Source organism: Manis pentadactyla, chromosome 3 (genome assembly GCF_030020395.1).
Source record: "Manis pentadactyla isolate mManPen7 chromosome 3, mManPen7.hap1, whole genome shotgun sequence".
Lineage (NCBI taxonomy): Eukaryota > Metazoa > Chordata > Mammalia > Pholidota > Manidae > Manis > Manis pentadactyla.
In genome coordinates, this window is record NC_080021.1 from 115,704,005 (window position 1) to 115,731,944 (window position 27,940).

Consider the following 27,940-nt stretch of genomic DNA (forward strand, 5'->3'; position numbering starts at 1 on the left):
GTACTTCCCTATGACAAAGTAGAGGTTAGAGGAAGAAATGACTAGGGAACATATTAGCACTCATGCAGAGACTCCAGCATGGAAGAGAGCTTTAATTGGTAGCTCACTGTGACCCACTGACAATTCATTGAGTGCTAAGTATGTGCCAGGCACTTGGCTACAAATCTTATGCTACATCTCAATTCAGTTCTTCCAGTAAATCTGAAGAGACAGAACAGCTATTTTCATTTTATAGGAGATGAAATTGAGGCTTTGAGAGGTTATCTAAATTTCCTGAGGTAACTGAAATATAATACACATGGAAGTGCACATGTATGTATATGCACAGACTGAACACACCCATGAAAGCACCACCCAGATTGAAGGGTGCCAGCTGTACCCTTCCGGTCACAGAGTACTCCAGAGATACTCTTGTAACACCAGAGACTAATTTTACCTGTATGTCTCTTAGGTAAAAGATATATATAGTGTATACTGTTTTGTGTCTGGCTTTTTTCCTTTCAACATTATGTTTAGGAAATTAATTTGTATTATTAGAGTATTTGTGGACCATTTGTTTTCATTGCCACATGGTACTGTTATATGAATATACCAAAGATTTTTTTTTTAATTCTATTTTTGAGAGATATTTGTGTAAAATGTAGTTTCTGACTATTACAACCAGTTGCTAGTATGATGATTCTAGCACATTTCTTTCGATGAACATTGGTACTCATTTCTGTCAAGTATAATGTAGGGTTTGGGTTTTTCAGCTTTTACAGACATTGCATCTTTCAACGTGTGAACTCCCACAGGCATTATATACAAGTCCTAATTGCTCTCTGTTTTTGCTAACATGTGGTACTATCTTTTCTCATGAGAGCAAATCTAAATGCATGTGTTATGGCGGCATATCATGGGGTGTTATGGGTTTTCCTTCCCCAATGATTAGTGAAGTTGACCACCTTTTCATATACTTATTAGCCATTTCAGTATCTCTTTTGAAATTTCTGTCAGTCTTTCCTACTTTCGTACTGAATTATCTGTCTTTTCCATATTCATTTGTAGTAATTATTTATATATTCTGTATGAGTCCCTTGTCACATTATGTATGATTGTATATGTACATCTTTACAGCTTAAGTAGATGGACACTGTGGTTCCTTTTTCACTTCTGTTAAATTTTTTATTAAGGTATTATTGATATACACTCTTATGAAGGTTTCACATGAAAAAACAATGTGGTTACTACATTAACCCATATTATCAAGTCCCCACCCATACCCCAGTGCAGTTACTGTCCATCAGAGTAGTAAGATGCCACAGATTCACTATTTGCCTTCTCTGTGCTACACTGTTTTTCCCATGACCCCCCACACCATGTGTACTAAACATAATACCCCTCAATTCCCTTCTCCCTCCCTACCCACCTGACCTCCCATACCCCTCCCCTTTGGTAACGACTAGTCACGTCTTGGAGTCTGTGAGTCTGCTGCTATTTTCTTCCTTCAGTTTTGCTTCATTGTTATACTCCACAAATGAGGGAAATCATTTGGCACTTGTCTTTCTCTGCCTGGCTTATTTCACTGAGCATAATATCCTCCAGGTCCATCCATATTGTTGCAAGTGGTAGGATTTGTTTCTTTCTTATGGCTGAATAGTATTCCATTGTGTATATGTACCATATCTTTATCCATTCATATACTGATGGACACTTAGGTTGCTTCCATATCTTAGGTATTGTAAATAGTGCTGCAATAAACATAGAGATGCATATGTCTTTTTGAATCTGAGAAGTTGTATTTGTTGGGTAAATTCCAAGGAGTGGGATTCCCTGGTCAAATGGTATTTCTGTTTTTAGTTTTTTGAGGAACCTTCATATTGCTCTCCACTGTGGGTGAACTAGCTTACCTTCCCACCAGCAGTGTAGGAGGGTTCTCCTTCCTCCACATCCTCACCAGCATTTGTTGTTCTTAGTCTTTCCAATGCTGGCCATCCTTACTGGTGTGAGGTGATGTCTCATTGTGGTTTTAATTTGCATTTCCCTGATGATTAGTGATCTCCCTTTTTCACTTACTTAAGGGTGCCTGATAAAAACTGTGATTTTTAAAGTTCAGTTCTATCATATTACATATACACATAGTTGAAGAGCAAAATACTCGATAAACTTAGTAACAATAAGTCACCCTCTGAGCCTGTGCCTTCCACTTCTTTTGCTTCTCCTTGTTGGCAACCACTTATAATTCTCAGCCGACCTTTTTGATATTTAAAATCATATTTCTAAAATGTTTTAGTTTCTGTTTCTTGATTTTAATTTTATTTTATTGAATGTAATTGACATACAACATCATGTAAACTTCAATTGAATAGCGTAATGATTCCATATTTGTATATATTGATAAGTAAGTGATCACTGTGTTTCTTGATTTTTAGTTTCAGGCACTGTCTGTGACTTCCCTTAACAGAACAGAAGAACTCTTCTTCCTGTAGCCTCTATCCCACACACCTCTCTTCCATCCGTCATATTGTGACTATAGCTGCACATAATTTTGCTGTGCATTCTCACACTATTATGGCTATGTGGATGCTGTTCATATCCAACCCATGGAGTAAACAAAAATTAAATTTCTTGCAATTTTTAATATTATTTTCTTTTTGCTTAGTTTTTTATGTACTTAAAATTAATTGAATCTTGAAGTTGCTTCTAGTTGTCTAAATAAATCTTTTGTAAAAATGCTAAGAATCATCAAATATTCCATTAGCTCATTCTTCTTAACCTAGCCTGTGTTTCCTCCAGTTTTTCATTTTATTTCATATTTTTCATTTTATTCATGAGTTTAGTCTAATGTTAGAGACCTTCTTTCAGGTATCTGATAATCTTTGATTTTTCTGTTCATGTTTGAATTAAAAACTAAAAGGCTAATCTGAATGTCTGCCCTTGGGTGGGCTTGTTGACTGTGAGTTTCATTGTGGCGTAATTTGGCTGGATTGTTTCATTGTGGAGAACGTTAGCTGTCCTTATGTGTGGATCATCCCTGTTGAGCTGGTCAGATTCCCCAGAGATGACTGAGTCTTGAAGGAGAGGCCTAGTTACCAGCATGCTGTAACTCCGGTGTTTATTATGCTTGTGTCCACTTCTTACTGTTTTTAGAGCAGTTTTCCCACCCTCAGCTGCGTCTCTTATCTCCCAGTCTAGAGATCCTTTCTTTTGCCTTCTCCAGTGTAAAATGAAAGTTTTCTGTTAGGAAAGAAGAGATCTGGGGAAAGACTTGCTTGTTTAACCACCAAGTTCCCATCTTGGTGCTTCTAGTTCCTGAGCCATCCGGAGCTCTGCCTTGAATACCTCTTTTCTTCTTGGCTTTCTTTGCTGCTGGTTTAGGGTTCAGTGTTTTCAGATCTCCTGAGTCTTTGCTAATTATCTATCTGTTTTTCAGTTAAAAAATTTTTGGTTGCTTTTATTTCTTCTGTTCTCCACCTTAAGCTTTTATATCATTTAGTGTCATTTTAGTGGTGTTTTGGTAGGGGGTGAAGTGAATGCTTGTGTCCATTTCACCCGCTTGACCATCTTTGCCCCGTAGCATGCGTTCTTCACCAGTATATATATAGTCTGCTTCCCGAGAGGCTGAGTGGTAGTGGAGCATATGGCATGGTGGGAGGAGCAGGTAGGGCTTCCTTTGTCCATTGATTAGCATAGGTATCAATAGTTAATAGTCTGTAAGATGTGCACGTGTCAAGAATAGAATCTAAATGTGAGTCACATATGAATTCAGTGAGCTACCAGGAAATAAAGCTACTCTGAAGCATGAATATAACTGTGACACTCAGGTTTTTCACAGGGTGGGACCCAAGTACTTGCGAAGCAGTTTCTTGGATGTGCATTTTCAAAAATCCTTATGGCTGAGTAGATTAGAAGGAAGGAAAATGGTGGTGTGTCTAAGTGTGCAAGGCACCCCTAGTCTGCATAGTATTCAGTCAGCCTGCATTAATTGGTAGAGCAGAGTTGGCTATTAGCTTCTCTCGTTTAATTAAACCTACTGGAAGGTTTGGGTCTGTTAGTACTCAAATAGCAGCTGAGTGTAGTTAGTTACATTATTTGTAGCTCTTCAAGTTTCATTCCCATAAACTCATCTTAAAAAAGGTAGAACATTTTAAAGGATTTGTTACCAAAGAGAAAAATAATAGGCCTTCATATGAACTTGATGCCTCTTTTGCCCTTTTGCTCTTTTGCTCTTTTGCCCTTGTTATACCCATCTACTTAAAGTTGCTTATTAGAAATGCATGTGGCTGTGACAGTGTTGATCTGTTCTTTTGCCCAGAAACCTAAATGACTCTATAACCTATAGATATGATTATACTGTAGCCCGAGTAGTTTACTAATATCAACTATTGCCAATAGTGATCTCTGTGATAAATTATGAGTTATTCTAGTACAGTATTAGTTCCTTTGAAAATGTGGGTAACCTTATCAAGGACAGACCTGTGAAAACATTACTCAGTGACTTTCATCTGTTACATACATTGTGCTGGAAACAGTAATTGCTGTACCAATCAATGAGGCTATGAAGGCTTCCAAAGGAAGCAAGGAAATCAAATTTAGTAAATACATGAACTTAACTTTTCATACAGTTTTAAAATTCACTTTTAAGGTGAAGGAAAGTGTGATCAAATTTCTATTACGAGTTAAGTAAGGTGTTTACATGGCTGTTTTCCTCACAGCAGAGATTTGTATTTATATGAATGTTTGCTGATGTTTCAGTCAATACTTTTAAGAAGAAAGTCAGTGGCACAGGATTAAACTAACAATTACAGGTTGAGAGTCATTTTTCCCAGGTGGCTCTCCAATAGAACCTCCTGTGATGGTGGTAATGTTCTGTGTAGCACTGTCACTTCTGGCTGGTAGGTACTTGAAATCTGATTAGTGTGACTGAGGAACTGAATTTTTTTTTCTTTTTTTCTTTTGTTTTTATTCATTTTATTATCATTAATCTACAATTACATGAAGAACATTATGGTTACTAGACTCCCCCCTTCACCAAGTCCCCCCGCCACAATCCCCATTAGAGTCACTGTCCATCAGCATAGTAAGATGTTGTAGACTCACTACTTGTCTTCTCTGTGTTGCACATCCCTCCTTATGCCCCCGCACATTATACATGCTAATCATAAGGCCCCCTTTCTTTTTCCCTGTCCTTAAGCCTTCCATCCCACCCCTCCTCCCCAGTCCCTTTCCCTTTGGTAACCGTTAGTCCATTCTTGGGTTCTGTGATTCTTCTGCTATTTTGTTCCTTTAGTTTTTCTTTGTTCTTATACTGCACATATGAGTGAAATCATTTGGTACTTGTCTTTCTCCGCCTGGCTTATTTCACTGAGCATAATACCCTCTAGCTCCATCCATGTTGTTGCAAATGGTAGGATCTGTTTTTTTCTTATGGCTGAATAATATTCCATTGTGTATATGTACCACATCTTCTTTATCCATTCATCTACTGATGGACATTTAGGTTGCTTCCATTTCTTGGCTATTGTAAATAGTGCAGCGATAAACATAGGGGTGCACCTGTCTTTTTCAAACTGGAGTGCTGCATTCTTAGGGTAAATTCCTAGAAGTGGAATTCCTGGGTCAAATGGGATTTCTATTTTGAGCTTTCTGAGGAACCTCCATACTGCTTTCCACAATAGTTGAACTGATTTACATTCCCAACAGCAGTGTAGGAGGGTTCCCCTTTCTCCGCAACCTCGCCAACATTTCTTGTTGTTTGTCTTTTGGATGGTAGTGATCCTTACTGGTGTGAGGTGATATCTCATTGTGGTTTTAATTTGCATTTCTCTGATGACAAGTGATGTGGAGCATCATTTCATGTGTCTGTTGGCCATCTGAATTTCTTCTTTGGAGAACTGTGTGTTCAGCTCCTTTGCCCATTTTTTTTTTTTTTTGGAGGGACCTGCAGTGACTTTTTTTTTTGAGAGGGCATCTCTCATATTTATTGATCAAATGGTTGTTAACAACAGTAAAATTCTGTATAGGGGATTCAATGCACAATCATTAATCAACCCCAAGCCTAATTCTCAACAGTCTCCAATCTTCTGAAGCATAATGAACAAGTTCTTACATGGTGAACAAGTTCTTACATAGTGAATAAGTTCTTACATGGTGAACAGTGCAAGCCTCTACCCATTTTTTAATTGGATTATTTGCTTTTTGTTTGTTGAGGTGCGTGAGCTCTTTATATATTTTGGATGTCATTTTATTGGATCTGTCATTTATGAATATATTCTCCCATACTGTAGGGTACCTTTTTGTTCTATTGATGGTGTCTTTTGCTGTACAGAAACTTTTCAGCTTGATGTAGTCCCACTTGTTCATTTTTGCCTTTGTTTTCCTTGCCCGGGGAGATATGTTCATGAAGAAGTCGCTCATGTTTATGTCCAAGAGATTTTGCCTATGTTTTTTTCTAAGAGTTTTATGGTTTCATGACTTACATTCAGGTCTTTGATCCATTTTGAATTTACTTTTGTGTATGGGGTTAGACAGTGATCCAGTTTCATTCTCTTACATGTAGCTGTCCAGTTTTGCCAGCACCATCTGTTGAAGAGACTGTCATTTCCCCATTGTATGTCCATGGCTCCTTTATCATATATTAATTGACCATAAATGTTTGGGTTAATATCTGGGGTCTCTATTCTGTTCCACTGGTCTGTGGCTCTGTTCTTGTGCGAGTACCAAACTGTCTTGATTACTGTGGCTTTGTAGTATAGCTTGAAGTTGGGGAGCGAGATCCCCCAAACTTTATTCTTCCTTCTCAGGATTGCTTTGGCTAGTCAGGGTCTTTGGTGTTTCCATATGAATTTTTCAACTATTTGTTCTAGTTCATTGAAGAATGTTTTAGTAATTTGATAGGGATTGCATCGAATCTGTATATTGCTTTGGGCAGGATGGCCATTTTGATGATATTAATTCTTTCTAGCCAAGAGCATGGGATGAGTTTCCATTTGTTAGTGTTCTCTTTAATTTCTCTTAAGAGTGTCTTATAATTTTCAGGGTATAGGTCTTTCACTTCCTTGGTAAGGTTTATTCCTAGGTATTTTATTCTTTTTGATGCAATTGTGAATGGAATTGTTTTCCTGATTTCTCTTTCTATTAGTTCATTGTTAGTGTATAGGAAAGCCACAGATTTCTGTGTGTTAATTTTGTATCCTGCAACTTTGCTGTACTCCAATATCAGTTCTAGTAGTTTTGGAGTGAAGTCTTTAGGATTTTTTATGTACAATATCATGTCATCCGCAAATAGTGACAGTTTAACTTCTTCTTTACCAATCTGGATTCCTTGTATTTCTTTGTTTTGTCTAATTGCCGTGGCTAGGACCTCCTGTACTATGTTGAATAACAGTGGGGAGAGTGGGCATCCCTGTCTTTTTCCCAATCTCAGAGGAAAAGCTTTCAGCTTTTCACTGTTCAGTATGATGTTGGCTGTGGGTTTATCATATATGGCCTTTATGATGTTGAGGTACCTGCCCTCTATACCCATTTTGTTGAGAGTTTTTATCATGAATGGATGTTGAATTTTGTCGAATGCTTTTTCAGCATCTATGGAGATGATCATGTCGTTTTTGTCCTTCTTTTTGTTTATGTGGTGGATGATGTTGATGGATTTTCAAATGTTGTACCATCCTTGCATCCCTGGGATGAATCCCACTTGGTCATGGTGTATGATCCTTTTGATGTATTTTTGAACTCAGTTTGCTAATATTTTGTTGAATATTTTTGCATCTACGTTCCTCTGGGATATTGGTCTGTAATTTTCTTTTTTGGTGGGGTCTTTGCCTGGTTTTGGTATTAGGGTGATGTTGGCTTCATAGAATGAGTTTGGGAGTATTCCCTCCTCCTCTATTTTTTGGAAAACTTCCAGGAGAATAGGTATTATATCTTCTCTGTATGTCTGATAAATTCCAAGGTAAATCCATCTGGCCCGGAGGTTTTGTTCTTTGGTAGTTTTTTTAATACCACTTCAATTTCTTTATTGGTAATTGGTTTGTTTAGATTTTGTGTTTCTTCCTTGGTCAGTCTTGGAAGGTTGTATTTTTCTAGGAAGTTGTCCATTTCTTCTAGGTTTTCCAGCTTCTTAGCATATGTTTTCATAGTAATCTCTAATAATTCTTTGTATTTCTGTTGGGTCCATCGTGATGTTTCCTTTCTCGTTTCTGATTCTGTTGATGTGTGTTGATTCTCTTTTTCTCTTAATAAGTCTGGCTAGAGGCTTATCTATTTTGTTTATTTTCTCAAAGAACCAGCTCTTAGTTTCATTGATTTTTTTCTATTGTTTTATTCTTCTCAATTATATTTATTTCTTCTCTGATCTTTATTATGTCTCTCCTTCTGCTGACTTTAGGCCTCATTTGTTCTTCTTTTTCCAGTTTTGATAAATTGTGACGTTAGACTATTCATTTGGGTTTGTTCTTCCTTCTTTAAATATGCCTGGATTGCTATATACTTTCCTCTTAAGACTGCTTTCGCTGCATCCCACAGAAGTTGGGGCTTTGTGTTGTTGTTGTCATTTATTTCCATATATTGCTGGATCTCCATTTTAATTTGGTCATTGATCCATTGACTATTTAGGAACGTGTTGTTAAGCCTCCATGTGTTTGTCAGCCTTTTTGCTTTCTTTGTACAATTTATTTCTAGTTTTATACCTTTGTGGTCTGAAAAGTTGGTTGGTAGAATTTCAATGTTTTTGAATTTGCTGAGGCTCTTTTTGTGGCCTAGTATGTGGTCTATTCTGGAGAATGTTCCATGTGCACTTGAGAAGAATGTGTATCCTGTTGCTTTTGGGTGTAGAGTTCTATAGATGTCTATTAGGTCCATCTTTTCTATTGTGTTGTTCAGTGCCTCTGTGTCCTTACTTATTTTCTGTCTGGTGGATCTGTCCTTTGGAGTGAATGGTGTGTTGAAGTCTCCTAAAATGAATGCATTACATTCTGTTTCCTCCTTTAGTTCTGTTAGTATTTGTTTCACAGATGCTGGTGCTCCTGTGTTGTGTGCATATATATTTATAATGGTTATATCCTCTTGTTGGACTGAGCCCTTTATCATTATGTAATGTCCTTCTTTATCTCTTGTTACTTTCTTTGTTTTGAAGTCTATTTTGTCTGATACTAGTACTGCAACACCTGCTTTTTTCTCCCTATTGTTTACATGAAATATCTTTTTCCATCCCTTGACTTTTAGTCTGTGCATATCTTTGGGTTTAAGGTGAGTCTCTTGTAAGCAGCATATAGATGGGTCTTGTTTTTTTGTCCATTCAGTGACTCTGTGTCTTTTGATTGATGTATTCAGTCCATTTACATTTAGGGCGATTATTGATAGGTACGTACTTATTGCCATTTGAGGCTTTAGATTCGTGGTTACCAAAGGTTCCAGGTTACTTTCCTTACTATCTAAGAGTCTAACTTAACTCACTTAGTATGCTGTTACAAACACAATCTAAAGATTCTTTTCTTTTTCTCCTCCTTTTTCTTCCTCCTTCATTCTTTATATATTAGGTATCAAATTCTGTACTTTTTGTCTATCCCTTGATTGACTTTGAGGATGGTTAATTTAATTTTGTATTTGCTTCGTAATTAGCTGTTCTACTTTCTTTACTGTGGTTATTACCTCTGGTGACAGCTATTCAACCTTAGGAACACTTCTATCTATAGCAGTCCCTCCAAAATAGACTGTAGAGATGCTTTGTGTGAGGTAGATTCTCTCAGCTTTTGCTTATCTGGAAATTGTTTAATCCCTACTTCAAATGTAAATGATAATCTTGCCAGATAAAGTAATCTTGGTTCCAGGCCCTTCTGCTTCATGGCATTAAATACATCATGCCACTCCCTTCTGGCCTGTAAGGTTTCTGCTGAGAAGTCTGATGTTAGCCTGATGGGCTTTCCTTTTTTATGTGATCTTATTTCTCTCTCTGGCTGCTTTTAGCAGTCTGTACTAATCCTTGATCTTTCCCATTTTAATTACTATGTGTCTTGGTGTTGTCTTCCTTGGGTCCCTTGTGTTGGGAGATCTGTGGATCTCCATGCCCTGAGAGACTATGTCCTTCCCCAGATAGGGGAAGTTTTCAGCAACTACCTCCTCAAAGACACTTTCTATCCCTTTCTCCCTCTCTCCTTCTTCTTCTTCTGGTATCCCTATAATGTAAATATTGTTCCTCTTGGATTGGTCACACAGTTCTCTCAATATTCTTTCATTCTTAGAGATCCTGTTTTCTCTCTGTGCCTCAGCTTCTTTGTATTCCTCTTCTCTAGTTTCTATTTCATTTATTGTCTCCTCCACCGTATCCGACCTCCTTTTAATACCCTCCATTGTGCTCTTCAACGATTGGATCTCCAACCTGAATTCATTCCTGAGATCTTGGATGTCTTTCCGTACCTCCAATATAATGTTGATGATTTTTATTTTGAACTCCCTTTCAGGAAGAGTCACGAGGTCCCTATCATTTAAATCTTTCTCGGGAGTTGTATTAATAATTTTACTCTGGACAAGGTTCCTTTGGCGTTTCATGTTTGTAGATGCACCTTCTAGTGTCCAGAAGCTCTGTTCTGTCACTGCTCGGCCCTTGAAGCAATGTTGGGGGTCACAGTGGTGCGGTACTGGTGCCTGGGGTAAGGAAAGAGCTGTTCCTCACCTCCCGGCTGCTGTGCCTGTCTCCACTGCCTGAGCCAGTGGGCCCGGCACACAGGTATGTTTTTGTCCCAGAGCAGCCGAATATGGATCCCTGCGTTCCACAAGCGGCCGGAATCCCAGTCTCCCCAGGAACTCTGCCTATATTAACTTTCCAACCCGGTAGTCATGGGAGTCTCATGAAAGCACCATGAAATGTAGGTTTGTGCTCCCAGCGCAGATCTCCGGAGCTAGGTATTAAGCAGTCCCAAGCCTTCCATTCCCTCCCTGCTCCGTTTATCTTCCTCCTGTCGGTGAGCTGGGGTGGGGGAGGGTCTCGGGTCACGCGGAGCCACAGCTCTGGTACGTTACCCCGCTGAGGTCTGCTCTTTTCTCCAGATTATGCAGTCTGGCGCTGTCCTCCTTCCTGTTGCTCTCTCAGGATTAGTTGCGTCAATTAAATTTTCTAATTGTATCCAGTTTTAGGAGGAAGCCTCTGTCTCTCCTCTCATGCCGCCATCCTTAATCCCTCCTGAATTTTTAATCTTAGTAACCCCATGTCAGTAGTGGCTCTTAAAGTGGACTGCGTAGGTGTTTCCTGCAGATATAGGAGAAAAACGGGGTGAGAGAGGAGGAGGAGAAAGACTTGACATCTGAACTGTTTGTTAGGTTTGAATACCTTAGGGATTTTGAAAAAACAAAGATCTGTTTTTCTTCAGAGGATCTTTTTTCCCTTCAAGTTTCAATACTTTCTGTACAAAATCTTTTCAGTGAAGAATAAGACATAGAGTTGCAGTGTTCCTTCGCTGTACATTCCTAGAACTAATGTGAGTCTCTTTTTTCCATGGTAGTAATACTTTAATTGGAAATATGTTTCTGGAAAAAGACACAGCACACAGCAGGTAAAAGAGCATCAACGTATGTGACTGGCACTGTGTCAGAAAAAATATAATCTTGATAATTTAAAATATTAAGCATGTGCCCATGTCCCATTAAAAGATAGGTCTAAGTGGAACTTACTGTATATAAATTATCACAGTACTATAAATTATATAGTAGAGCACATAAAATTTGATAGTAAAATTAATGTTAGAATCTAGAATAATTTTTGAGAAATTGTATCAGTAACACAGATTTTAATAAAAAATACCAAAAATTTTTAAAAAGGTGGGGGGAAGAAGTTTGAAGGAACCTTCCTTATCTCTTTCTAATTTCTATATTTAATCCTCCTGCTGGGGATTGTAGGCATTGAAAATCAAATATCAGTGATTATTCGAGTTGTTGGTTATATGCCTGCTTTTAGCTAGTCACAGCTACTGTGGGCTAGACCAGGGGAAGGGGCAGTAATGTGTAGGACAGTGACCTTTGTAGTCCCAGACTGGGGTATGGAAATAGGCAGCATGCATATGATCAAAATGCAGTCAGGTGAGTACTAATGGAGCATGGAGCAAAAAGGACAGAGCCCCAGCTTGGAGTCATGAAATGCTTTCAGGTGAAGTGGCCCTTGACTAGATTTTTGAAGACTGAAACTTTGCCTGTGTCTTGTATGGTGGAGATAGTTTAGAATGGGCAAGAATTTCATGTGGCTGTGTATTTATCAATAATTAGTGAAATTACTTCTAAAGATACAAATACTGTTAGAAAAGGTAAATGTTTTAAGTGCAGTGTGCTGTTAAATTTGTTCTGAATTCCAGTCAGTACAGAGTACTCCATTTTAGAAATTACTTGAAGTTTTTCAAAACTCTTAGAGCATTCAGTTTGTGTCATAGAAGAATTACTGAAAATATATGCATAAAAGGATGGTAAGAGTGGAAGTGGAGATCCAAATTAAATATTATTCATAAAATTACTGCTGCAATTTGAGTTGGTGAAAGTTGGGAACTATCTATATTTTCATTTATAATTAGAAAACTGATTACCTCAAAAGATAGATTAGGAATCATTGGGTTGTTGATAGACAATTCTGGTATTGCACAGTAAATGTAATGCTTATTTCACTGAGCTATAATTTATCTCAAATCTTTTTTAATGGAGTTTTAAATCCTAATAACCACATATATAATAATACAGTAATAGGACACATTAACCTTTAATTATAGTTTCCTTTACTGAAGTAGGGAATATCTTTAAAATATCATATGAAATATTTTCCATTTCTGTTTATGTAAGATGCAGAAGATAAATGTGTCATAGAAGGTCACAACTGTACTTTTATTCATGACTTGAATAGAATTAAACCTTCAGAAAACACAGAAACACTAGGTAAGTATTTTCTTTCTTCTTTTTTTGTTCCTTTTTGGATTGAATCAGGCTTTTTTCTTATTTTCCTTGTTTTATTTTCTTGCAGAATTACTCCTGAAAGAATTTTTTGAATATTTTGGAAATTTCACTTTCAATAAAAATTCCATAAATATTCGACAGGTAAATAATGTTTTAATATTTGATGATTATCTGGTCCTCTACCATATTAATATTTAATTAATTTTCAAAGCAATATAATAAATGTTACTACATTAAACTCTGCAGTAATACATACTAATAAGGACATTGATGCCTAGAGGAGCTATAGAATTTCTCTAAGATTAATTACTAGTTATGGAAGAGGAAAAGCCAACTCTTTCAGTATCTAATACTGTATCCTTCAAAATGTGAAATAAATCCTGAAAAGTTTTCTGGAAAGCATAAGTTCACCTGCAGTTCTTTTTAAACTGCTTTTGTGTTCCTATGGAAGAAATCAGATACATGGTTCCAGAGACAGGTTTTAGTGATTCCCTCCATTTGAGCCCTAGGATTTAATTTAGGCAAGTGAATTTATGATTTTGATTCGTCTGAGTAGCTGGAAAAGTAGATACTTCTCTAAAAAAAATTAGAGTATAACTCTAGGCAAAAATTGTTTATAAGTGGGATATATATGAGATAGCTGTCTGTTTGGGTTTATTCTGTTTAGCATTTAGATACTTGGTGACAACCTTTATAAAATTGGCTTCATAAAACACATATCTTTTTTTTTGTTTCTTCACCTCTTCTTGTTCATTCTTCTCTAACATCCTACTCAGGGAGATTTTGTTTAAAACAAAACAGTATAGGGAAGGGAGAAGGAAGGGACACAGAGCTCTGGAATGTAGTCTAATAAAGAATTACATTTCATATTAGTGAAAGATGACTGAACATGTGAAGTTGTTTATCCTCTTTGAACTTATTCCCCTATGGCTCAGAGATGATGGACAGGCACGACCCTTGCTGGACTGTGGCATGAAAGAAGTTAGGGAATAAACAGGTGCTGCTCGTATGGAGAATCTTGGCCATTTGTCTTGTAATATTTAAGTAATATTTGTGATATCGTTTGAAAAAGGAAAAGGTTATGTAGGCTAATGGATCACTGCTGTTCATATGAGTCATAGCTTGAGCTGTTTATTTCTATGAGATGTTTGTTGTCTTACCTGGCAAAATCTTACTTAAGTGGATCTTTAGAAATGTAATAGGGAACTTTTAATTTAAAGTTTTGAAATGAATACTGAGTAATCCTTTGTCTCTTCTCTTCCTTGCTGATCTTATTCTTGGAAACATTACTTACTACATCTAACTTAAGTATTCTAACTTTGGGTGCTTCTATTCCCACTGTATATATTTAGTAAGTCTTAAAAAGAAATGTATTTTCATCTTATTTTCTGCTGGTTTTCTTTTTCATTTTTTTTCCCCTTCCCAGCTCCATCCTGTTAGGTAAAAGTTTCATTATTTTAAAAATACTTTTATTAGTTGATTTAGTCCAGACACCTCTCATCTGAGCATCATCATCCATAGCTCATAAATGTAATTTATTTGTCTCTACAGAATACTCATAAAACTACAAGGGAAAAGAACCAAGTATATGCACACTTGCATACAAATGAACAGTATGCATATATATCTGATTCCCTTGTGAAAGAAATTCTTTACTCTGTAAAGTTAATGTTAATATCTTACATGTTTTTGACATTATTAAACCAACTGTTCTTATACCTGAGCCCTTCATATATTTATGTTTTTTTCTTCCTTGTAATAATCTATAGGGAAAGGAACAAAACAAACCTGAATCTTCTCCACTGCACATTCAGAATCCTTTTGAAACTTCTCTCAACATCAGCAAAAACGTAAGTCAAAGCCAACTGCAAAAATTTGTAGATTTGGCCAGAGAAAGTGCCTGGATTTTACATCAGGAAGATCAAGATGGCCTTTCCCCATCAAGGAATCAGCCCTGGGGGCTGGCAGCCTTGTTGTTGCCTTCTGTAGCAGGTAATATGTCTTTTGCCAAGATGAAAAGGAAGAAGCCTGCAAGTGAAAGAATTAAAAGCTTGTTGGAATCTTTAAAAGGAGGCAGTACAGAAAATTCCACAAACACCAATGGGAAAGGAACAGTTACTACTCAGCCATAATGGCTACTAATTTGCTTTAAGAACGGGTTTTATCCTATATAAATGATCTTTGGACCACCTGGAACGACCAGTCTGAAACTTCACAGATCTCGGTCTTCATGATCTTCTCACTGGGCGCCTTTACCAGCTCTGCAGTTCTGGCGTGCCCCTGGCACTGCATTAAAACGTCGGCCACAAGGAACAGATGGAAGAAGATTGGAATGTATTTTAGATAAACTGTACCAAGAGAGGGGTAAAAATCAGCTTTAGAATCAAACTGTTGTTGATTCCATGTCAGTTCCTGAGTGAAAATGATTTAAAAGGACTTCTGAATATGTACATATGTAGTTACTGAATACAATAAAGCTTCAAATTTTGCAATACTCTTCAGTCTGTGTTTTTTTATTCTTCAGGCAGAGTACTCTTACATATAAATTTAAACAAGTTGGTGCTGATTTCCAAAAATCTTCATGTTTTTAAAAGATAATGAATGCAGATACTTCAGCCACTACGTTCTTGGTATTCTAAGCCATGTATATATATAGGTACATTTTGTTTTAAAGTATTGTTTAGTTTTCCTATTTTTTTTTAAAAAAACATGTTTTTACTAATATGTGATATTCCCAATTCCTTCACTTCTCTTTTGAGGACTCTTTTCTCCCTGTAAGAAATAGATTGGAATGTAATTTCCATTACATGCCCTATAGAGTAACTTTCAGTTTAAGAGGCAAATAGCATAGTATTTGGAAACATGTTGCTAATTTAAGCCATACTGGCTTTGAGGTAAATTACTCTGTCTCTCCGAGCCCCAATTATTTAATCTGTAAAATGGGGATGATAATAGTGCCTACTTTGCCGATTTTTGTGAAGATGAAGTGAGGCATATAGGAAAGGGCTGGGTGAAGAGCCTGGCACACAGTACATGTTATTTCTCTAGCTATTTTAGTGTTTGTGGCACATAATAATACTATTCTTGCTACTCAAAATTTAGGGTTTGTAGTGGTTTTCAAAATAGTTTCCCATCAAAACTTTAGGTCAGAAGTTGTAATGAGCTCTGCTTGGGGTATTTTGGGAAACTCACTAATAGGAATTGTTGTGAAGCAAGTAAGTTCTGTGCCATTTTGGTGGTTTCTCGTCGGAAACCAACAAGTATCAGCATTCTTTTATGCAGATGGGATCTTTCAAGTAATAGCCACTTTCATTTGTCCTGTAATTAGGTTTATTCTGTTGGTCTAGAAGTCTGTAAATAAGAATTAAAAAGGTTTAAAAAGCATAAATATTTTAGAGTTTCTAAATGAAATGTTTTTCTGTTCCCAGATAAGTGACTGGACATTTTTAAGTTGGTGTTAAGTCTAAAATAGTCATCTATGCACATAAAGTATACATATGTATTAGTGTTTTCTTTTTTGTAATTTATAAAACTTTGAAACTAGGTCTGTTTTACTTTTCAGAATGAGATTTAATTATGTGATGAATTTTATTTTTTTTATTAAGGTATTATTGATATACACTCTTATGAATGTTTCACATGAAAAACAATGTGGTTAGTACATTCACCCATATTATCAAGTCTCCACCATACCCCATTGCAGTATATATAATGAATTCTAATCTGCAGTGATCTTTTTTCTTTTTTTTTGATATTGTTAATGTACAATTACTTGCACATTATGGTTACTAGACTCCCCCTATTATCAAGTCCCCCCAACATACCCCATTACAGTCACTGTCCATCAGCGTAGTAAGATGCTATAGAATCATTACTTCTTTGTATATACTGCCTTTTCCATGTTCCCCCCGCTCCCCGCTACATTATGTGTGCTATTCGTAATACCCGTTTTTCCCCCTTATCCCTCCCTTCCCACCCATCCTCCCCAGTCCCTTTCCCTTTGGTAACTGTTAGTCCATTCTTGGGTTCTGTGAGTCTGCTGCTGTTTTGTTCCTTCAGTTTTTCCTTTGTCCTTATACTCCACAGATGAGTGAAATCATTTGATACTTGTCTTCTCTGCCTGGCTTTGCAATGATCTTTTAATATAAAGTTTTAATTCTAGTTAACTGAATATATACTAGAAACAAATTTAATGTTTTCTCATAAGTTTCCTGTATTACATCCCAAATTTTTAAGATAGTTTTCATTACATCTTAGGGGTAATCCTTTGTCATTGCCAGTTCTTAGTTAAAACTAATTGTAGCAGTAAGGTAAGGAGGAAAATTTTTTTAAGGATTTTCTTTTCTAGCTTCTACTAGGCTTTCTTTTCACTCAGTAGCTTTCACCTAATGAGTTTTATTCAGTATGAAAGTAATTTTGATATGAGCCTACCTAGATGTTGATTTCAGGTATACATCATTCCAGATTTTATAGCCCACTAGTATAATTACTGGATTTATTACCCATCCTTAGGAACTTAGAGAATTGGCCAGAGACATTCTATTTAGAAACAATGTATAATCTATCTCATTCACAAACCTTTAAGTATCACTCAAGAGAAGGGAAGAAAAAGACAGTTGGACTGCCATTTACTACTTGCCACTTTCTTTTGCTCTAGGGCTATAGTCAAGTGAGAACAATTTGATTGTTTTAGATCATTTCATATTCCTAGAAGTTCCTTGACCTTAAAAGTACAGCTCTATTCAATTCCTTACAGCCTGCTGGTGACACAATGGGGACAAGCTACATTTGCATGTATAATTTAAATCAACACTAAACGTGCAGCAAAGCCAGCAGAAAGAGCAATCAACAGATGCAACCTGTCCAGTAGCAACTCTGCACTTAGAACAGTTTGCCATTAAGTTGGTGAGTAGCTGTCCTTCTGTCTCGATTCAGTCACTTCTGAAGCTGTAGGAGTGGAACATTCAAAATGCTATAGAAATGAAGAAACCATTTCTGCCTGAGAAGTTCGGAAGGAGCTTTATTGAATAAAGTAGGGTAGGTCTTGAAGGGATAGAACGAGGAAGTGCCATAGGAATTATCATGGGAAAAGAGGACAGCGTAAGTAGGAGTCAGGAAAAAGGAAGGGTGTTTGGAGAACTGACATTTCACACTGGCTGGGATATAGTTTTTACTGTGATACCCAGAAGAGTTAAGGTTGGTGTAAAGACTGCCAATGGCAAGTCAGGGAGGCTAAGTATATTTTCAATGGTAAACAAAGGCTTTTGTGTAAGTGAATAATATAATTAAAGCAGTGCTTTTAGGTGATTGACCTGTTAATCTCTTGACACCAAGTAGTTTTAAATCACTATTTTTTTTCCCTCAAATTTGAGTACCATAGTTTCCATGATTAAGTTAGATAAAAATTTGGCTGTTATATTCTCCATAAAGGTCCAACAGCTGACTCCCATATACCTCAGAAGCATCTTAATATTTAAAGGGAAGTAGTGTTTTAAGTATTAAAGCCATCATCAGGAAATAATGGTTATGACATAATTTCATGCAAAACTTTCTTAATGAGGAATTCTTTGTAATACATATTTGAAAAGGAATGAAAAATCACTTTTCACCTTGGGATAATTTTGGAAAATTTATTTTAAATACTTGAAAGGCTTATTTTGCTTTACATGCTAAGTTCAATTATTTGTAGATACATATTCCAAAGAATATAAACATTACAGTGTTCCTCTGGAATTCCCATGGAGCAGCTCCCAGAAAATGTCTATTTGAGATAGAATCTTTAATCTGTAATATCTATGATACAGGATATATAAAATCACCACAAATGATTAAAAAATACCCTATTCGTATTTTAAATGTGACCAACTACTTTTAAGAGTTCTGTGGAGTCAAACTGGATTTAAACGTATTGTTCACTTTTTCTGTCTACTCTTAGATGTATACATTTAAACTTTGTATTTCACAGCCAAGTTTCTAAGCTCTTAGAGTGTGGTGCTGAGAAATTTTAAAGCAGATAGTGAAAAGATAACTTGGACCAATAAATGTTACATTGTGAAGAATACATAGTATGGTAAAATGCCTAATTTGGAATAGGTCAAGTCTAAATTAATGAAAAATGTAAATTATGGATTGTTATTTTTTCTGGGTTTATTTAAAGTATGGCACATTGAAAACTTACTATAATGGATGCTGTCAAATAAACTGGAGCAAATTAATGAAGACATTAAAGAATCAATCTGCATTATAGTCTGTTACCAGAATTCTTTAGCATATTAAACTTGCTAGGTACTATGAAACTTACTACTTCTGAAGCTTTTCCTATTACAAAGCTATTGGTACTCATCTTGGATTAATGCAGTTTAATGATTAGGGTCTTATTTAATCTTTGCGAAGTTCACACATGGAGTTGGAGAAATGTTTTCTCTCAGAAACTGACAGTAAAAGGTGGATTATGAAGCTGGCTAATGCTTTGCAATGAAATTTGAAACTCAAAGCCTGATTTTTTTTTACTTTGTCTATAAAATGTGTATTATAATTCTCTCTGTATACATACCAATATAAAACTAGCACAGGCTTCACCTTGTCGCCTTGTTTTTCTTCTTTAGCAATTAATTTTGGTGATGTGGAAGGGCTGTTTATTAATGACATATGTGATAGTGTCTCTTCATTCTTCCCCAGAAGCACCTTTGTGGTTTCCGTGCTTGATTTTGTTGGTATTACTAGTTTTAAAGTTCAGTTATCAGTATTGAATGGTTTCCTTCAACTTGATATGTAATTGAGTATTTTAAAAAGAAAACCATAGCACCTTTTGCATATTTTCATACTTAGTTCATTTACCTTTTTTTTTTTAAAGAAGTAACTACACAGAATAACGAAGAGCAGTAGACTTCATTTATCTGTTGTTAAGAGGAAAGATGGGTTCAGATAAACACATTTTTTTCAGATTATGTTGGTTTCCATAGGTTAGCACATAAACCCATTTTTCAGGCTATGTTGATTTCCAACATCATCTCTGGGCAGATGACGAATCATCTTGGTCCTGCTCTCTGGAGCTTCATCACTGTTGTGCACTGCACTTTGTGCTCTGTTATTCCTTGCCTTCAATCAGCCTGTGTTAAAGTAAAATTATGTTTTTCTTTAATAATGTGCTAACCTCATAATTTGTCTTTTTCTGTTTTTAGTGCCATTATTCTCTGCCACATAGCTCAAACTTTGGGATCATTTTAGACTCCTTTTACCCCCCTGGTTTGATCAGTTTGTTTCTGATAGCTTAGTTCATGTCTCTATTACCACTCTCCCAATTTAATGCAATAATTTATTAGTTCATTTCCCAACCTAGTGGTTTCTTTCTCTCTCTCTCTACCCATTTAAACCATCAATTTTCAAAGGAGTAGAATTCAAGAAAGTATGTTTTCATGGTAAATCAATATTAAATTATGTGTTTATTTATAGTAATTCTAAAGATACTTTGGAATTGTACAAAGCTTTAAGGTCATTTTAAAACATCAGTGAACATTTTTGTACAAGCATACAAAAAAACTACTCTTCAAGGGATCTCATAAGTAAAAAGCACAGGATTTTTTCTTCCAAAAGATACTCTGTTTATAAACTCTGCTGTCTTTATACCTTTCAAACTTGTGTAATAATGACAATCCCAAAATCCTCGTGCAGTGGAGAGTCATTCAGTAAACATACCTATGTTTACCATGTAGCAGCACCATAAATCAATACACACTACTTATTAAGACATAGGAAAGGTGAATTGCTGAAAAAATTATTTTTGTTCTTGACTAGAAAGGCTTAGTATAAAGGTAACAGTTTTGCTTACATGTATTTATCAATAATAGTGATGTCAATTAAAATCCTGTAAGGATCTTCAAAATCATCAGAAGTATGTATGGAAGAATAATCAAGAATAACTAGGAGGAAAAAAAAAATTTAACTTGGCAAATAAAGTTAAATATAAGACAAAGAAATTAAAACAACGCTAGTGGTTTGAAATAGACAAATCAATAAAGCAGTCCAGAGATACATTCAAGATACATGTGGAAATCTGATAATATGAGAAAGGGCAGTTTCAAGTCAATAGAAAGCTGGATTATTCAGGAAGTTGTCTTGGGACAACTGGTAGGAAAAAAGTAATTTGATGCCATTCTCACTCTTATACCTAAATACATTCCAGGTGGATTAGAATTTAATTGTGGAGGGAGAAAAGGAAAAAGCATGAAGTACTAAAAGAAACCATGGATGCACTTAAGAATATCTTGATAAATGTGACTAAAATAGAAATTATGCCACAGAACAACCATAAGCAAAAGGAAAACTTCTGATATTAATGAAAAAGGGCTAGTTTTTCTAATAATTAGTGAGTTCTACAAATCTATAAATAACAGGCAAAAACAAAGACAAAAGGTAGATCATAGAAGCAATTAAAATGGAGGCATAAACAGTAAAGATGACCTGGCTTACCAATAATTACGTAAAACTTCATTATAGAGAATTTTGAACACAGGCAAAACATATAAACAAAATTATAATGAACTTAAATAAATCTATCACGTTTTAACAATTAACTGACAAATTGTCTTTAACTTATATCCCAATTTCCTTACCACTTTGGTATTGTTTTAAGCCATTCCATTTAATCCCAGTCATTCTGTCATTTCATCTGTAAATATGTCAGTATCTCTGAAAGATAGGGACTTTTTCCTAACGTAATCACAAACTATTCTCAAACCTAAATGAAACAAAAACAGTAACTCTTCAATATCATTATATGCAATTAGTATTCATGTTAACAGATCTCACAATTGTTTTTCCCCGAAGTACATTTGTTTGAATCAGGATTCAATTACTGTCCACATCTTGTGTGATTGGTTAATCTGCTTCTGAAGTCTCTTGAATCTAGGTTTCTGTGTATGTTTATGGAAGATCACGGGTTGTTTATGTTAAGGAAATTCTCACATTATGTTGATTATGTCAGTGTGTGCTGTGGAGATTTTCAACAATACTCAATGACTTAAAAATATTTTTTATTAGTTACAGGAAACTTTCAGCCATATTCTTACCTGTATTTTCTATCCTTTTTTCCTCTCTTCAGTCTGGATATTACTTTCAGACCCATGTTAACAGCCTACTGATTTTTTTCTTCAGCTGTGTCCAGTTTTTTAAACCGGTTCATTGAATTATCATTTTCAATAGGTTTTCTATTCTGGATTTTTCCTTTTCCGTTCTTGAATTTCCCCTTGGTACTTAAATTTTTTTTTTTTTCTAATTTTCTGACAAGTGCTCAATCTTGTCTCATTTTCTTGTATTAAACATAGTTATTTTAAAGTCTGTGTCTGATACCCGGCTATCTCGTTTCCTTGTAAGTTTCCTTATGTCAGTTTCTCTCCTAGTACACCTAGTTATTTTGTATGTTGACATTGTATGTGAAAAAAAGTAGAGATTATTTCAGAGAGGATGGTGTTAATCTTCCTTCCGAATTGATTTACTTTTGTTTGTAAAAGTAAGGGGTACTTAGGATCCTTGATCACCTTAATCCAGAAAGGGCTTGGAGTTTTTGAAGTTGAATCCAGTTCCAGGTTATAGTTCATCTTTACTCAGTGTGGCAGGGTCACTTCTCCTTGATGGGCCTTGAACTGGTTTTTGTCCCCTTTCCTTGTGAGTCTTGAAAGCTCTGCTCAGCACTGAATTTCCTCATCAGCAGACGTCCCTATGGCCAGAGTAGCCTCCAAGGCTGGGCTACCTGTGTTAAGTTGGCTACTCCACAGTCTTGTTCTTTTTCACTGCCTTGTTAGTATTCAGATGCTTTCAAAGCAGCTAGCTACTTTTTGTTCTGCCCAGCTTTAGTTGTTTTCATCAGAGAGTTGGTGTATATTGCCTAGTCTGCCATTGTTGGAAATCTTTGAGATCTTTATGACACCAGTTTCTGATCCCCATATAGATAGATAGATAAGAAGATAGATATCATATCTTACAGGAATGATGTGTACTATTCATTTAGTTTGCCTCCTTCTAAGGTGCTCTCTCACTTGCCAGTGTGTGTTGAGCTGAGCGTGCTAGGCTTTGGGTAACAGTGCAAACACCTGTCTGGAACAAATGCCTAGTTCACTATTAAGGGAGCAGGGTGCTGCAAATGCTTTGTGCTCTGCTTCAGAAATCAGAAATTGCCAGCTTTTATTTCTGAACTGTGTTTTTCTCATAGAGGATTTTGTATGTGCCAATTCAAAGTTTAAATCTATGCCATGTGTGAATGGAGAACAAAATACCCAAATAAGAATGGTGTAAATACCTTCTTATTTCCAACCATATTAAGACACCTGAAACAACTATGAAACACAGTTTTTCTTCCAGTTTTCCAAAATATTTATCTGGGCTAAGACCAAGAATGAAACACTTTTGGCCAAAATCCTTGAAAATTTTATGATTTATAAGAGAAAATATAGAAATTCTCTTTTGGGCTTTAAGCATATGTTATCAGGATATCTTATTCATGAGCACAGAATTTTAGTGCATTTTTACATCAGTAGAATACTCTGTGTTCTGTGTTATGAGTCAGTTATTTCCCTAATGTTTGACCATTTCATATTTATAGTTTCTCAGCCTGTATTTGTTTAGGTAACAGAGAAGCAGCAATTAAGAATAGCTTCCTTATTTCAAGTTAGTTTTCAACTTGTATTTGTAATTTGCTATGTATATTCTAGCATTACTTATATTATCAAAGACTTTATAATTCAAGGCTTTAAGTATTTAATAAAATCATTTGAAAACTGAAATCATTTGATGTTTTTAATCTTGATTGCTCTGAACATGTCAAACTTGTCTTTGATTCTTCAGGGTGAAAGTTGTGGTAGGTAATATTTGAATTTAAATGTAGTTTAAAATGTTTCTTAATTCCATAACCCTTTGTACTTCCCATTTCTAAGCAATATTACAGTTGATCTTCTAGATAAAAAAAGATTTGACTATGATTAAATATGTGCAGTACCATCCTAAAATACATTTTATTCATAGATTAATAAAATATGTGCAGCATGATTTAGGAAAAGATATTTTAGGCCATTAAATTTAGTTACATAAGCTACAGTCTGTTTTAAATCTGTGAAGCTAAAATCTGTTTTGCTTTTTTATTAAAAAAGCTCTCTTTATACTGGGAAATGTAGAGTATTTGTTTTCTAAGACCATCAAAAGCATACCCAATCTCACAAATTTAGGGAAAACTTAAAATACTAGTTTAGCCTTTCTACTTAATGACAGGTGTTATCATTGTCTAATTTTCTTAATCTGCACTTAAAAATCCTCAACACTCAAATATTTGGTTTGGCTCCATGTTTCTTATAGTACTTCCTTGGTTCAAATGCAGTTCTTTTTCTCTGATACGAAATAAACAGAGTATGGTACCTGATTCGTACTTGGTAATCAATAAAGCATGGCTTTATTTTCCTTGCTCTAATTCCACTACCATTCTTAGCCCATGATTTTAAAGGTATTCAGAAATGAAATTAGTACCAAGAAAAATTTAAGAGCTCAGTGTCCATTTAAATCTTTAAACAAAGAAAACTTTAAAATTAGTGCATTTAGTTGTAGACAGAATTTGTGATGGCCTACAAGATTCCTGCCCTCTGGAATAGACATGCTGTGTGATCACCTGTCCTTGGGTGTGATCAGACCTTGAATATGAAGGAAGAGTCACTCTCTTGACTGGGTTCAATTAAATGGCAAAGGTGACGATCATTCTTTTTTGATCATTATTTCTTTAAATAAGCTGTTCTTTTGTTTCTCCTCGTTCTGAGACACCCACACTTGCTTATTGATTCTTTTGTCCTGTGGTTACTGTGGAGTTTACAAAAAAAACTCTATAGAAATGAACAGTCCATTTTAGGCTAATAGCAACTTAACTTTTGTCACCTAGAAAGGCTCCAGCGTTTTACTCCCCCCTTTTATATTATTGATGTCTCAATTGACCTCTTTACATGTTGTGTATTTGTTAATAATTCATAGTAGTTACAAATATTTTTACTACTCTTCTCCTTTAACCTTTGTACTGTAGTTGAGTGGTTAATACACTGTCCTAATACTGAGTTACACTTTTGTACATCTGTATGTTTTTCAGCTAAACCAGTGTGTTGTGTACTTTTGTATGTTTTCGTGGCACTGATTACTGTAGTTTCATTTCAGCTTCAAGAACTCCTTTAGCAATTATTGCAAGGCAGGTCTAGTGATGGTGAACTCACTTTTGTCTGTCTGGGAGAGCCTTAATTTCTCCTTCATATCTGAAGGATAACTGCCAGATAAGGAATTCTTGACTAGCAATTTTTTGAACATGTTGTTCTGTCTTCTGGCCTATAGAGTTTCTGCTGAGAAATCCTGATATTCTGCAAGCCCACTGGGGATTATATTCTTTTTCACTTCTCTGCCTTTAGATTCTTTATCATTGATTATTTATAGTTTCAATATAATGTATCTTGGATAAAATCTTTTTGTTTTGTTTTCCTTTTTTAATTTCAACTCAACTATGAGCAAACTTTTTAATCACATGATTTTTTAAATTAAGATATCATTGATGTACAATCTTATGAAGGTTTCACATGAGCAACATTGTGGTTACAACATTCACCCATATTATCAATCCCTCACCCCCACCCCATTGCAGTCACTGCCCATCAGCGCAGTAAGATGCTATAGAGTCACCTCTTGTCTGGAGAACATCTTTTTTTATTGAGGATGTTCTGTTCGCTCTGTGGACTTGTATGTCCAAATATTCCCACAAGTTTGGGAATGTCTCAGCTATTATTTCTTTAATTAGACTCTGCCCACTTCTTCCTCTCTTCTTCAGGAGCCCAGAATAATATAAGAAATTATTCTTATATTTATATTTCTGATAGAATACCATAGCTATCATAGGCTTTGCTTTTTTAAAATCTTAATTCCTTTCTATGTTTAGTGTGTATTATTTCAAAATTCCTAATTCTCCAAATCATTTATTTATTCCCTCTGGCCTGACCTGCTATAGCTGCTATTACTTTCTTCATCTCATTCATTGAATTCTTCAGCTCCAGAATTGTTCTTTGTTTTTTTTTTTAATAATTTCAATCTCTTCAGTAAAGAACACATTTTGTTAGTACGATTAGCCCTTGAATAATATGGGGGTTAGAGGCACCGACCCCTTGTGCAGTAAAAAATATACATCTAACTTTGGACTCCCCCAAAACTAAAAGCCTACTCTTGACAGAAGCCTTACTGGTAAATAGTTGATTAACACATATTTTTTATGTCATATATACATGTATTGTACTCTTATTTTAAGGTAAGCTAGAGAAAAAAAGATTTTTCAAATTGTCACAAACCTTGAAAAAATTTTCCAATATGTTCATGCTTTTCATGGGTCAATTGTATTGTTTTTTTCTGATTTCATTGAATTGCCTTTCTGAGTTTTCTTGTAACTTGCTGAGTTTCTTCATAAGAGCTACTTTGGATTCTTTATCAGTTAGATCACAGTATCCTGTGCCTTTTGGTTTGGGTGCTGGAGAACTGCCCTTTTGTTTATGTGGTGCCATATTACCTTGATTTTTCAAGGTAGTATGTGCTTCTGCTTTTGTATTTGAATTAGCAGATGCCTCCTTAACTCTTTGCCATTTCCTTCAGCACATGGAGTGTTACATTCTATGATAGTGTTATTATCTGAGGGTTTTTTTTTCCTCTCTCTGTCTTTGTGAAATTGTATCTGTTCCACTCTTGTTCCCTCTTGTGGAGATTGGAAACTTCTTTTGTTTTCCAGAAGATGGCAGTATAGCTCGTTTGTGGTCTGCTCTTGGCCCACCAACCTCAGCCAGTTTCCTTGTGGAGCTCCTTGTTTACTGGAACTTGTTCTCCCAGGTGTACTCCCAGGCCTGCATGAAGAGCTCTCAGCAGAGTAGGGAGAGGTGTGGGTTTAGTGCTCCTGTACTGGGGGTACCTGTGGACCCAGTAGGGAGATCTTTGGAGGAGGTACTCTTAGAGGCTAGAGAGTGTACTTTCTGCTGAGCACAATCCTCTTAACACCCTTTGAAATTCCTATCTGCCTCTTCCTCAATATCCTCCCTACTCCCACCTGTTTGCTCTGAGTGGGTCCAGCAGTCCCACCAACTAGGATAGCCCAACTGTCACTCACCATTTTCATGTTCCTCTGTGGAAGAGGGCATCTCTCCTGGATGAATCGGTCCTTAGGGGAAGGGTGGTACCAGAAAGTTTATCTTGCCATCTCTACTGTGACCAAATTTGTTTTTCTTTTTTCTTTTTCCTCCAGTGGTGTCCTGCAGTCTCCCTTTGGGGAAGCTGTACTTTTGCAGTTTCTCCCTTATGCAAGAGTACCTGCCCAGGACGCACTCAACTGGTTTTTTTGTCTGACAGCAGTGACAGGGGTCTATGCAGTTTTACTGGCTCTGCTGGTTCCATCACCCCTGTAGAGATTTGTCTGCATCTTACCAGCTGCACTCATGGGCAAGACTCCTGCAGGTCTCTTGGAGTAAAGTACTGGGTCCCAGAATACCCACAAAGTTCCTTTTGTTAATGTGTGGATGTTTACTTCATTGATTAAAAAGGGAAAATGTCTTATACTCCCACGTGACTGTTGGTCACTCCCTAGAACAACAGTATCTTTTAAAGAGCAGAAGTTTTAAATTTTGATGAAGTCCAGTCTATATATTTTTCTTTCATTTATCATGCTTTTGGAGTCATATCTAAGTAATCTTTACCTAATCCAAGGCAACAGATTTTCACATTTGTTTTCTCTTAGATGTTTTGTTGTTTTACATTTTAAGTTTAGTTTGTTGCATTTTGAGTTAATTTTTATATATGGTATAGTGTATGGATTGAAGTTTATTGTTTTGCTTGTAGATATCCATCAAATTGACTTTGTACCTTTGTCAAAATACCAGTTTCCGGCGGGCGGAGCCAACATGGCGGCGTGAGTAGGACAGTGGGAATCTCCTCCCAAAAACATATATATTTTTGAAAATACAACAAATACAACTAATCCTAAAAGAGAGACCAGAAG

The 27,940-nt window shown here is 35.9% G+C and overlaps 1 protein-coding gene across 4 annotated transcripts in view; it reads left to right on the forward strand.

Moving 5' to 3' along the window:
• MTPAP (mitochondrial poly(A) polymerase) overlaps positions 1 to 15,397 on the forward strand; it is a 44,890-nt gene extending 29,493 nt beyond the window's left edge. For all 4 annotated transcript variants that reach the window (XM_036912258.2, XM_057498340.1, XM_036912259.2 and 1 more), the window contains 3 exons: positions 12,793 to 12,885; positions 12,971 to 13,044; positions 14,673 to 15,397. In XM_036912258.2, coding sequence (XP_036768153.2) covers positions 12,793 to 12,885; positions 12,971 to 13,044; positions 14,673 to 15,035 — 530 coding nt within the window. In that variant the 3' untranslated portion in view covers positions 15,036 to 15,397. The remainder of the gene's footprint in view (positions 1 to 12,792; positions 12,886 to 12,970; positions 13,045 to 14,672) is intronic.
• Positions 15,398 to 27,940: the final 12,543 nt, after the last annotated feature.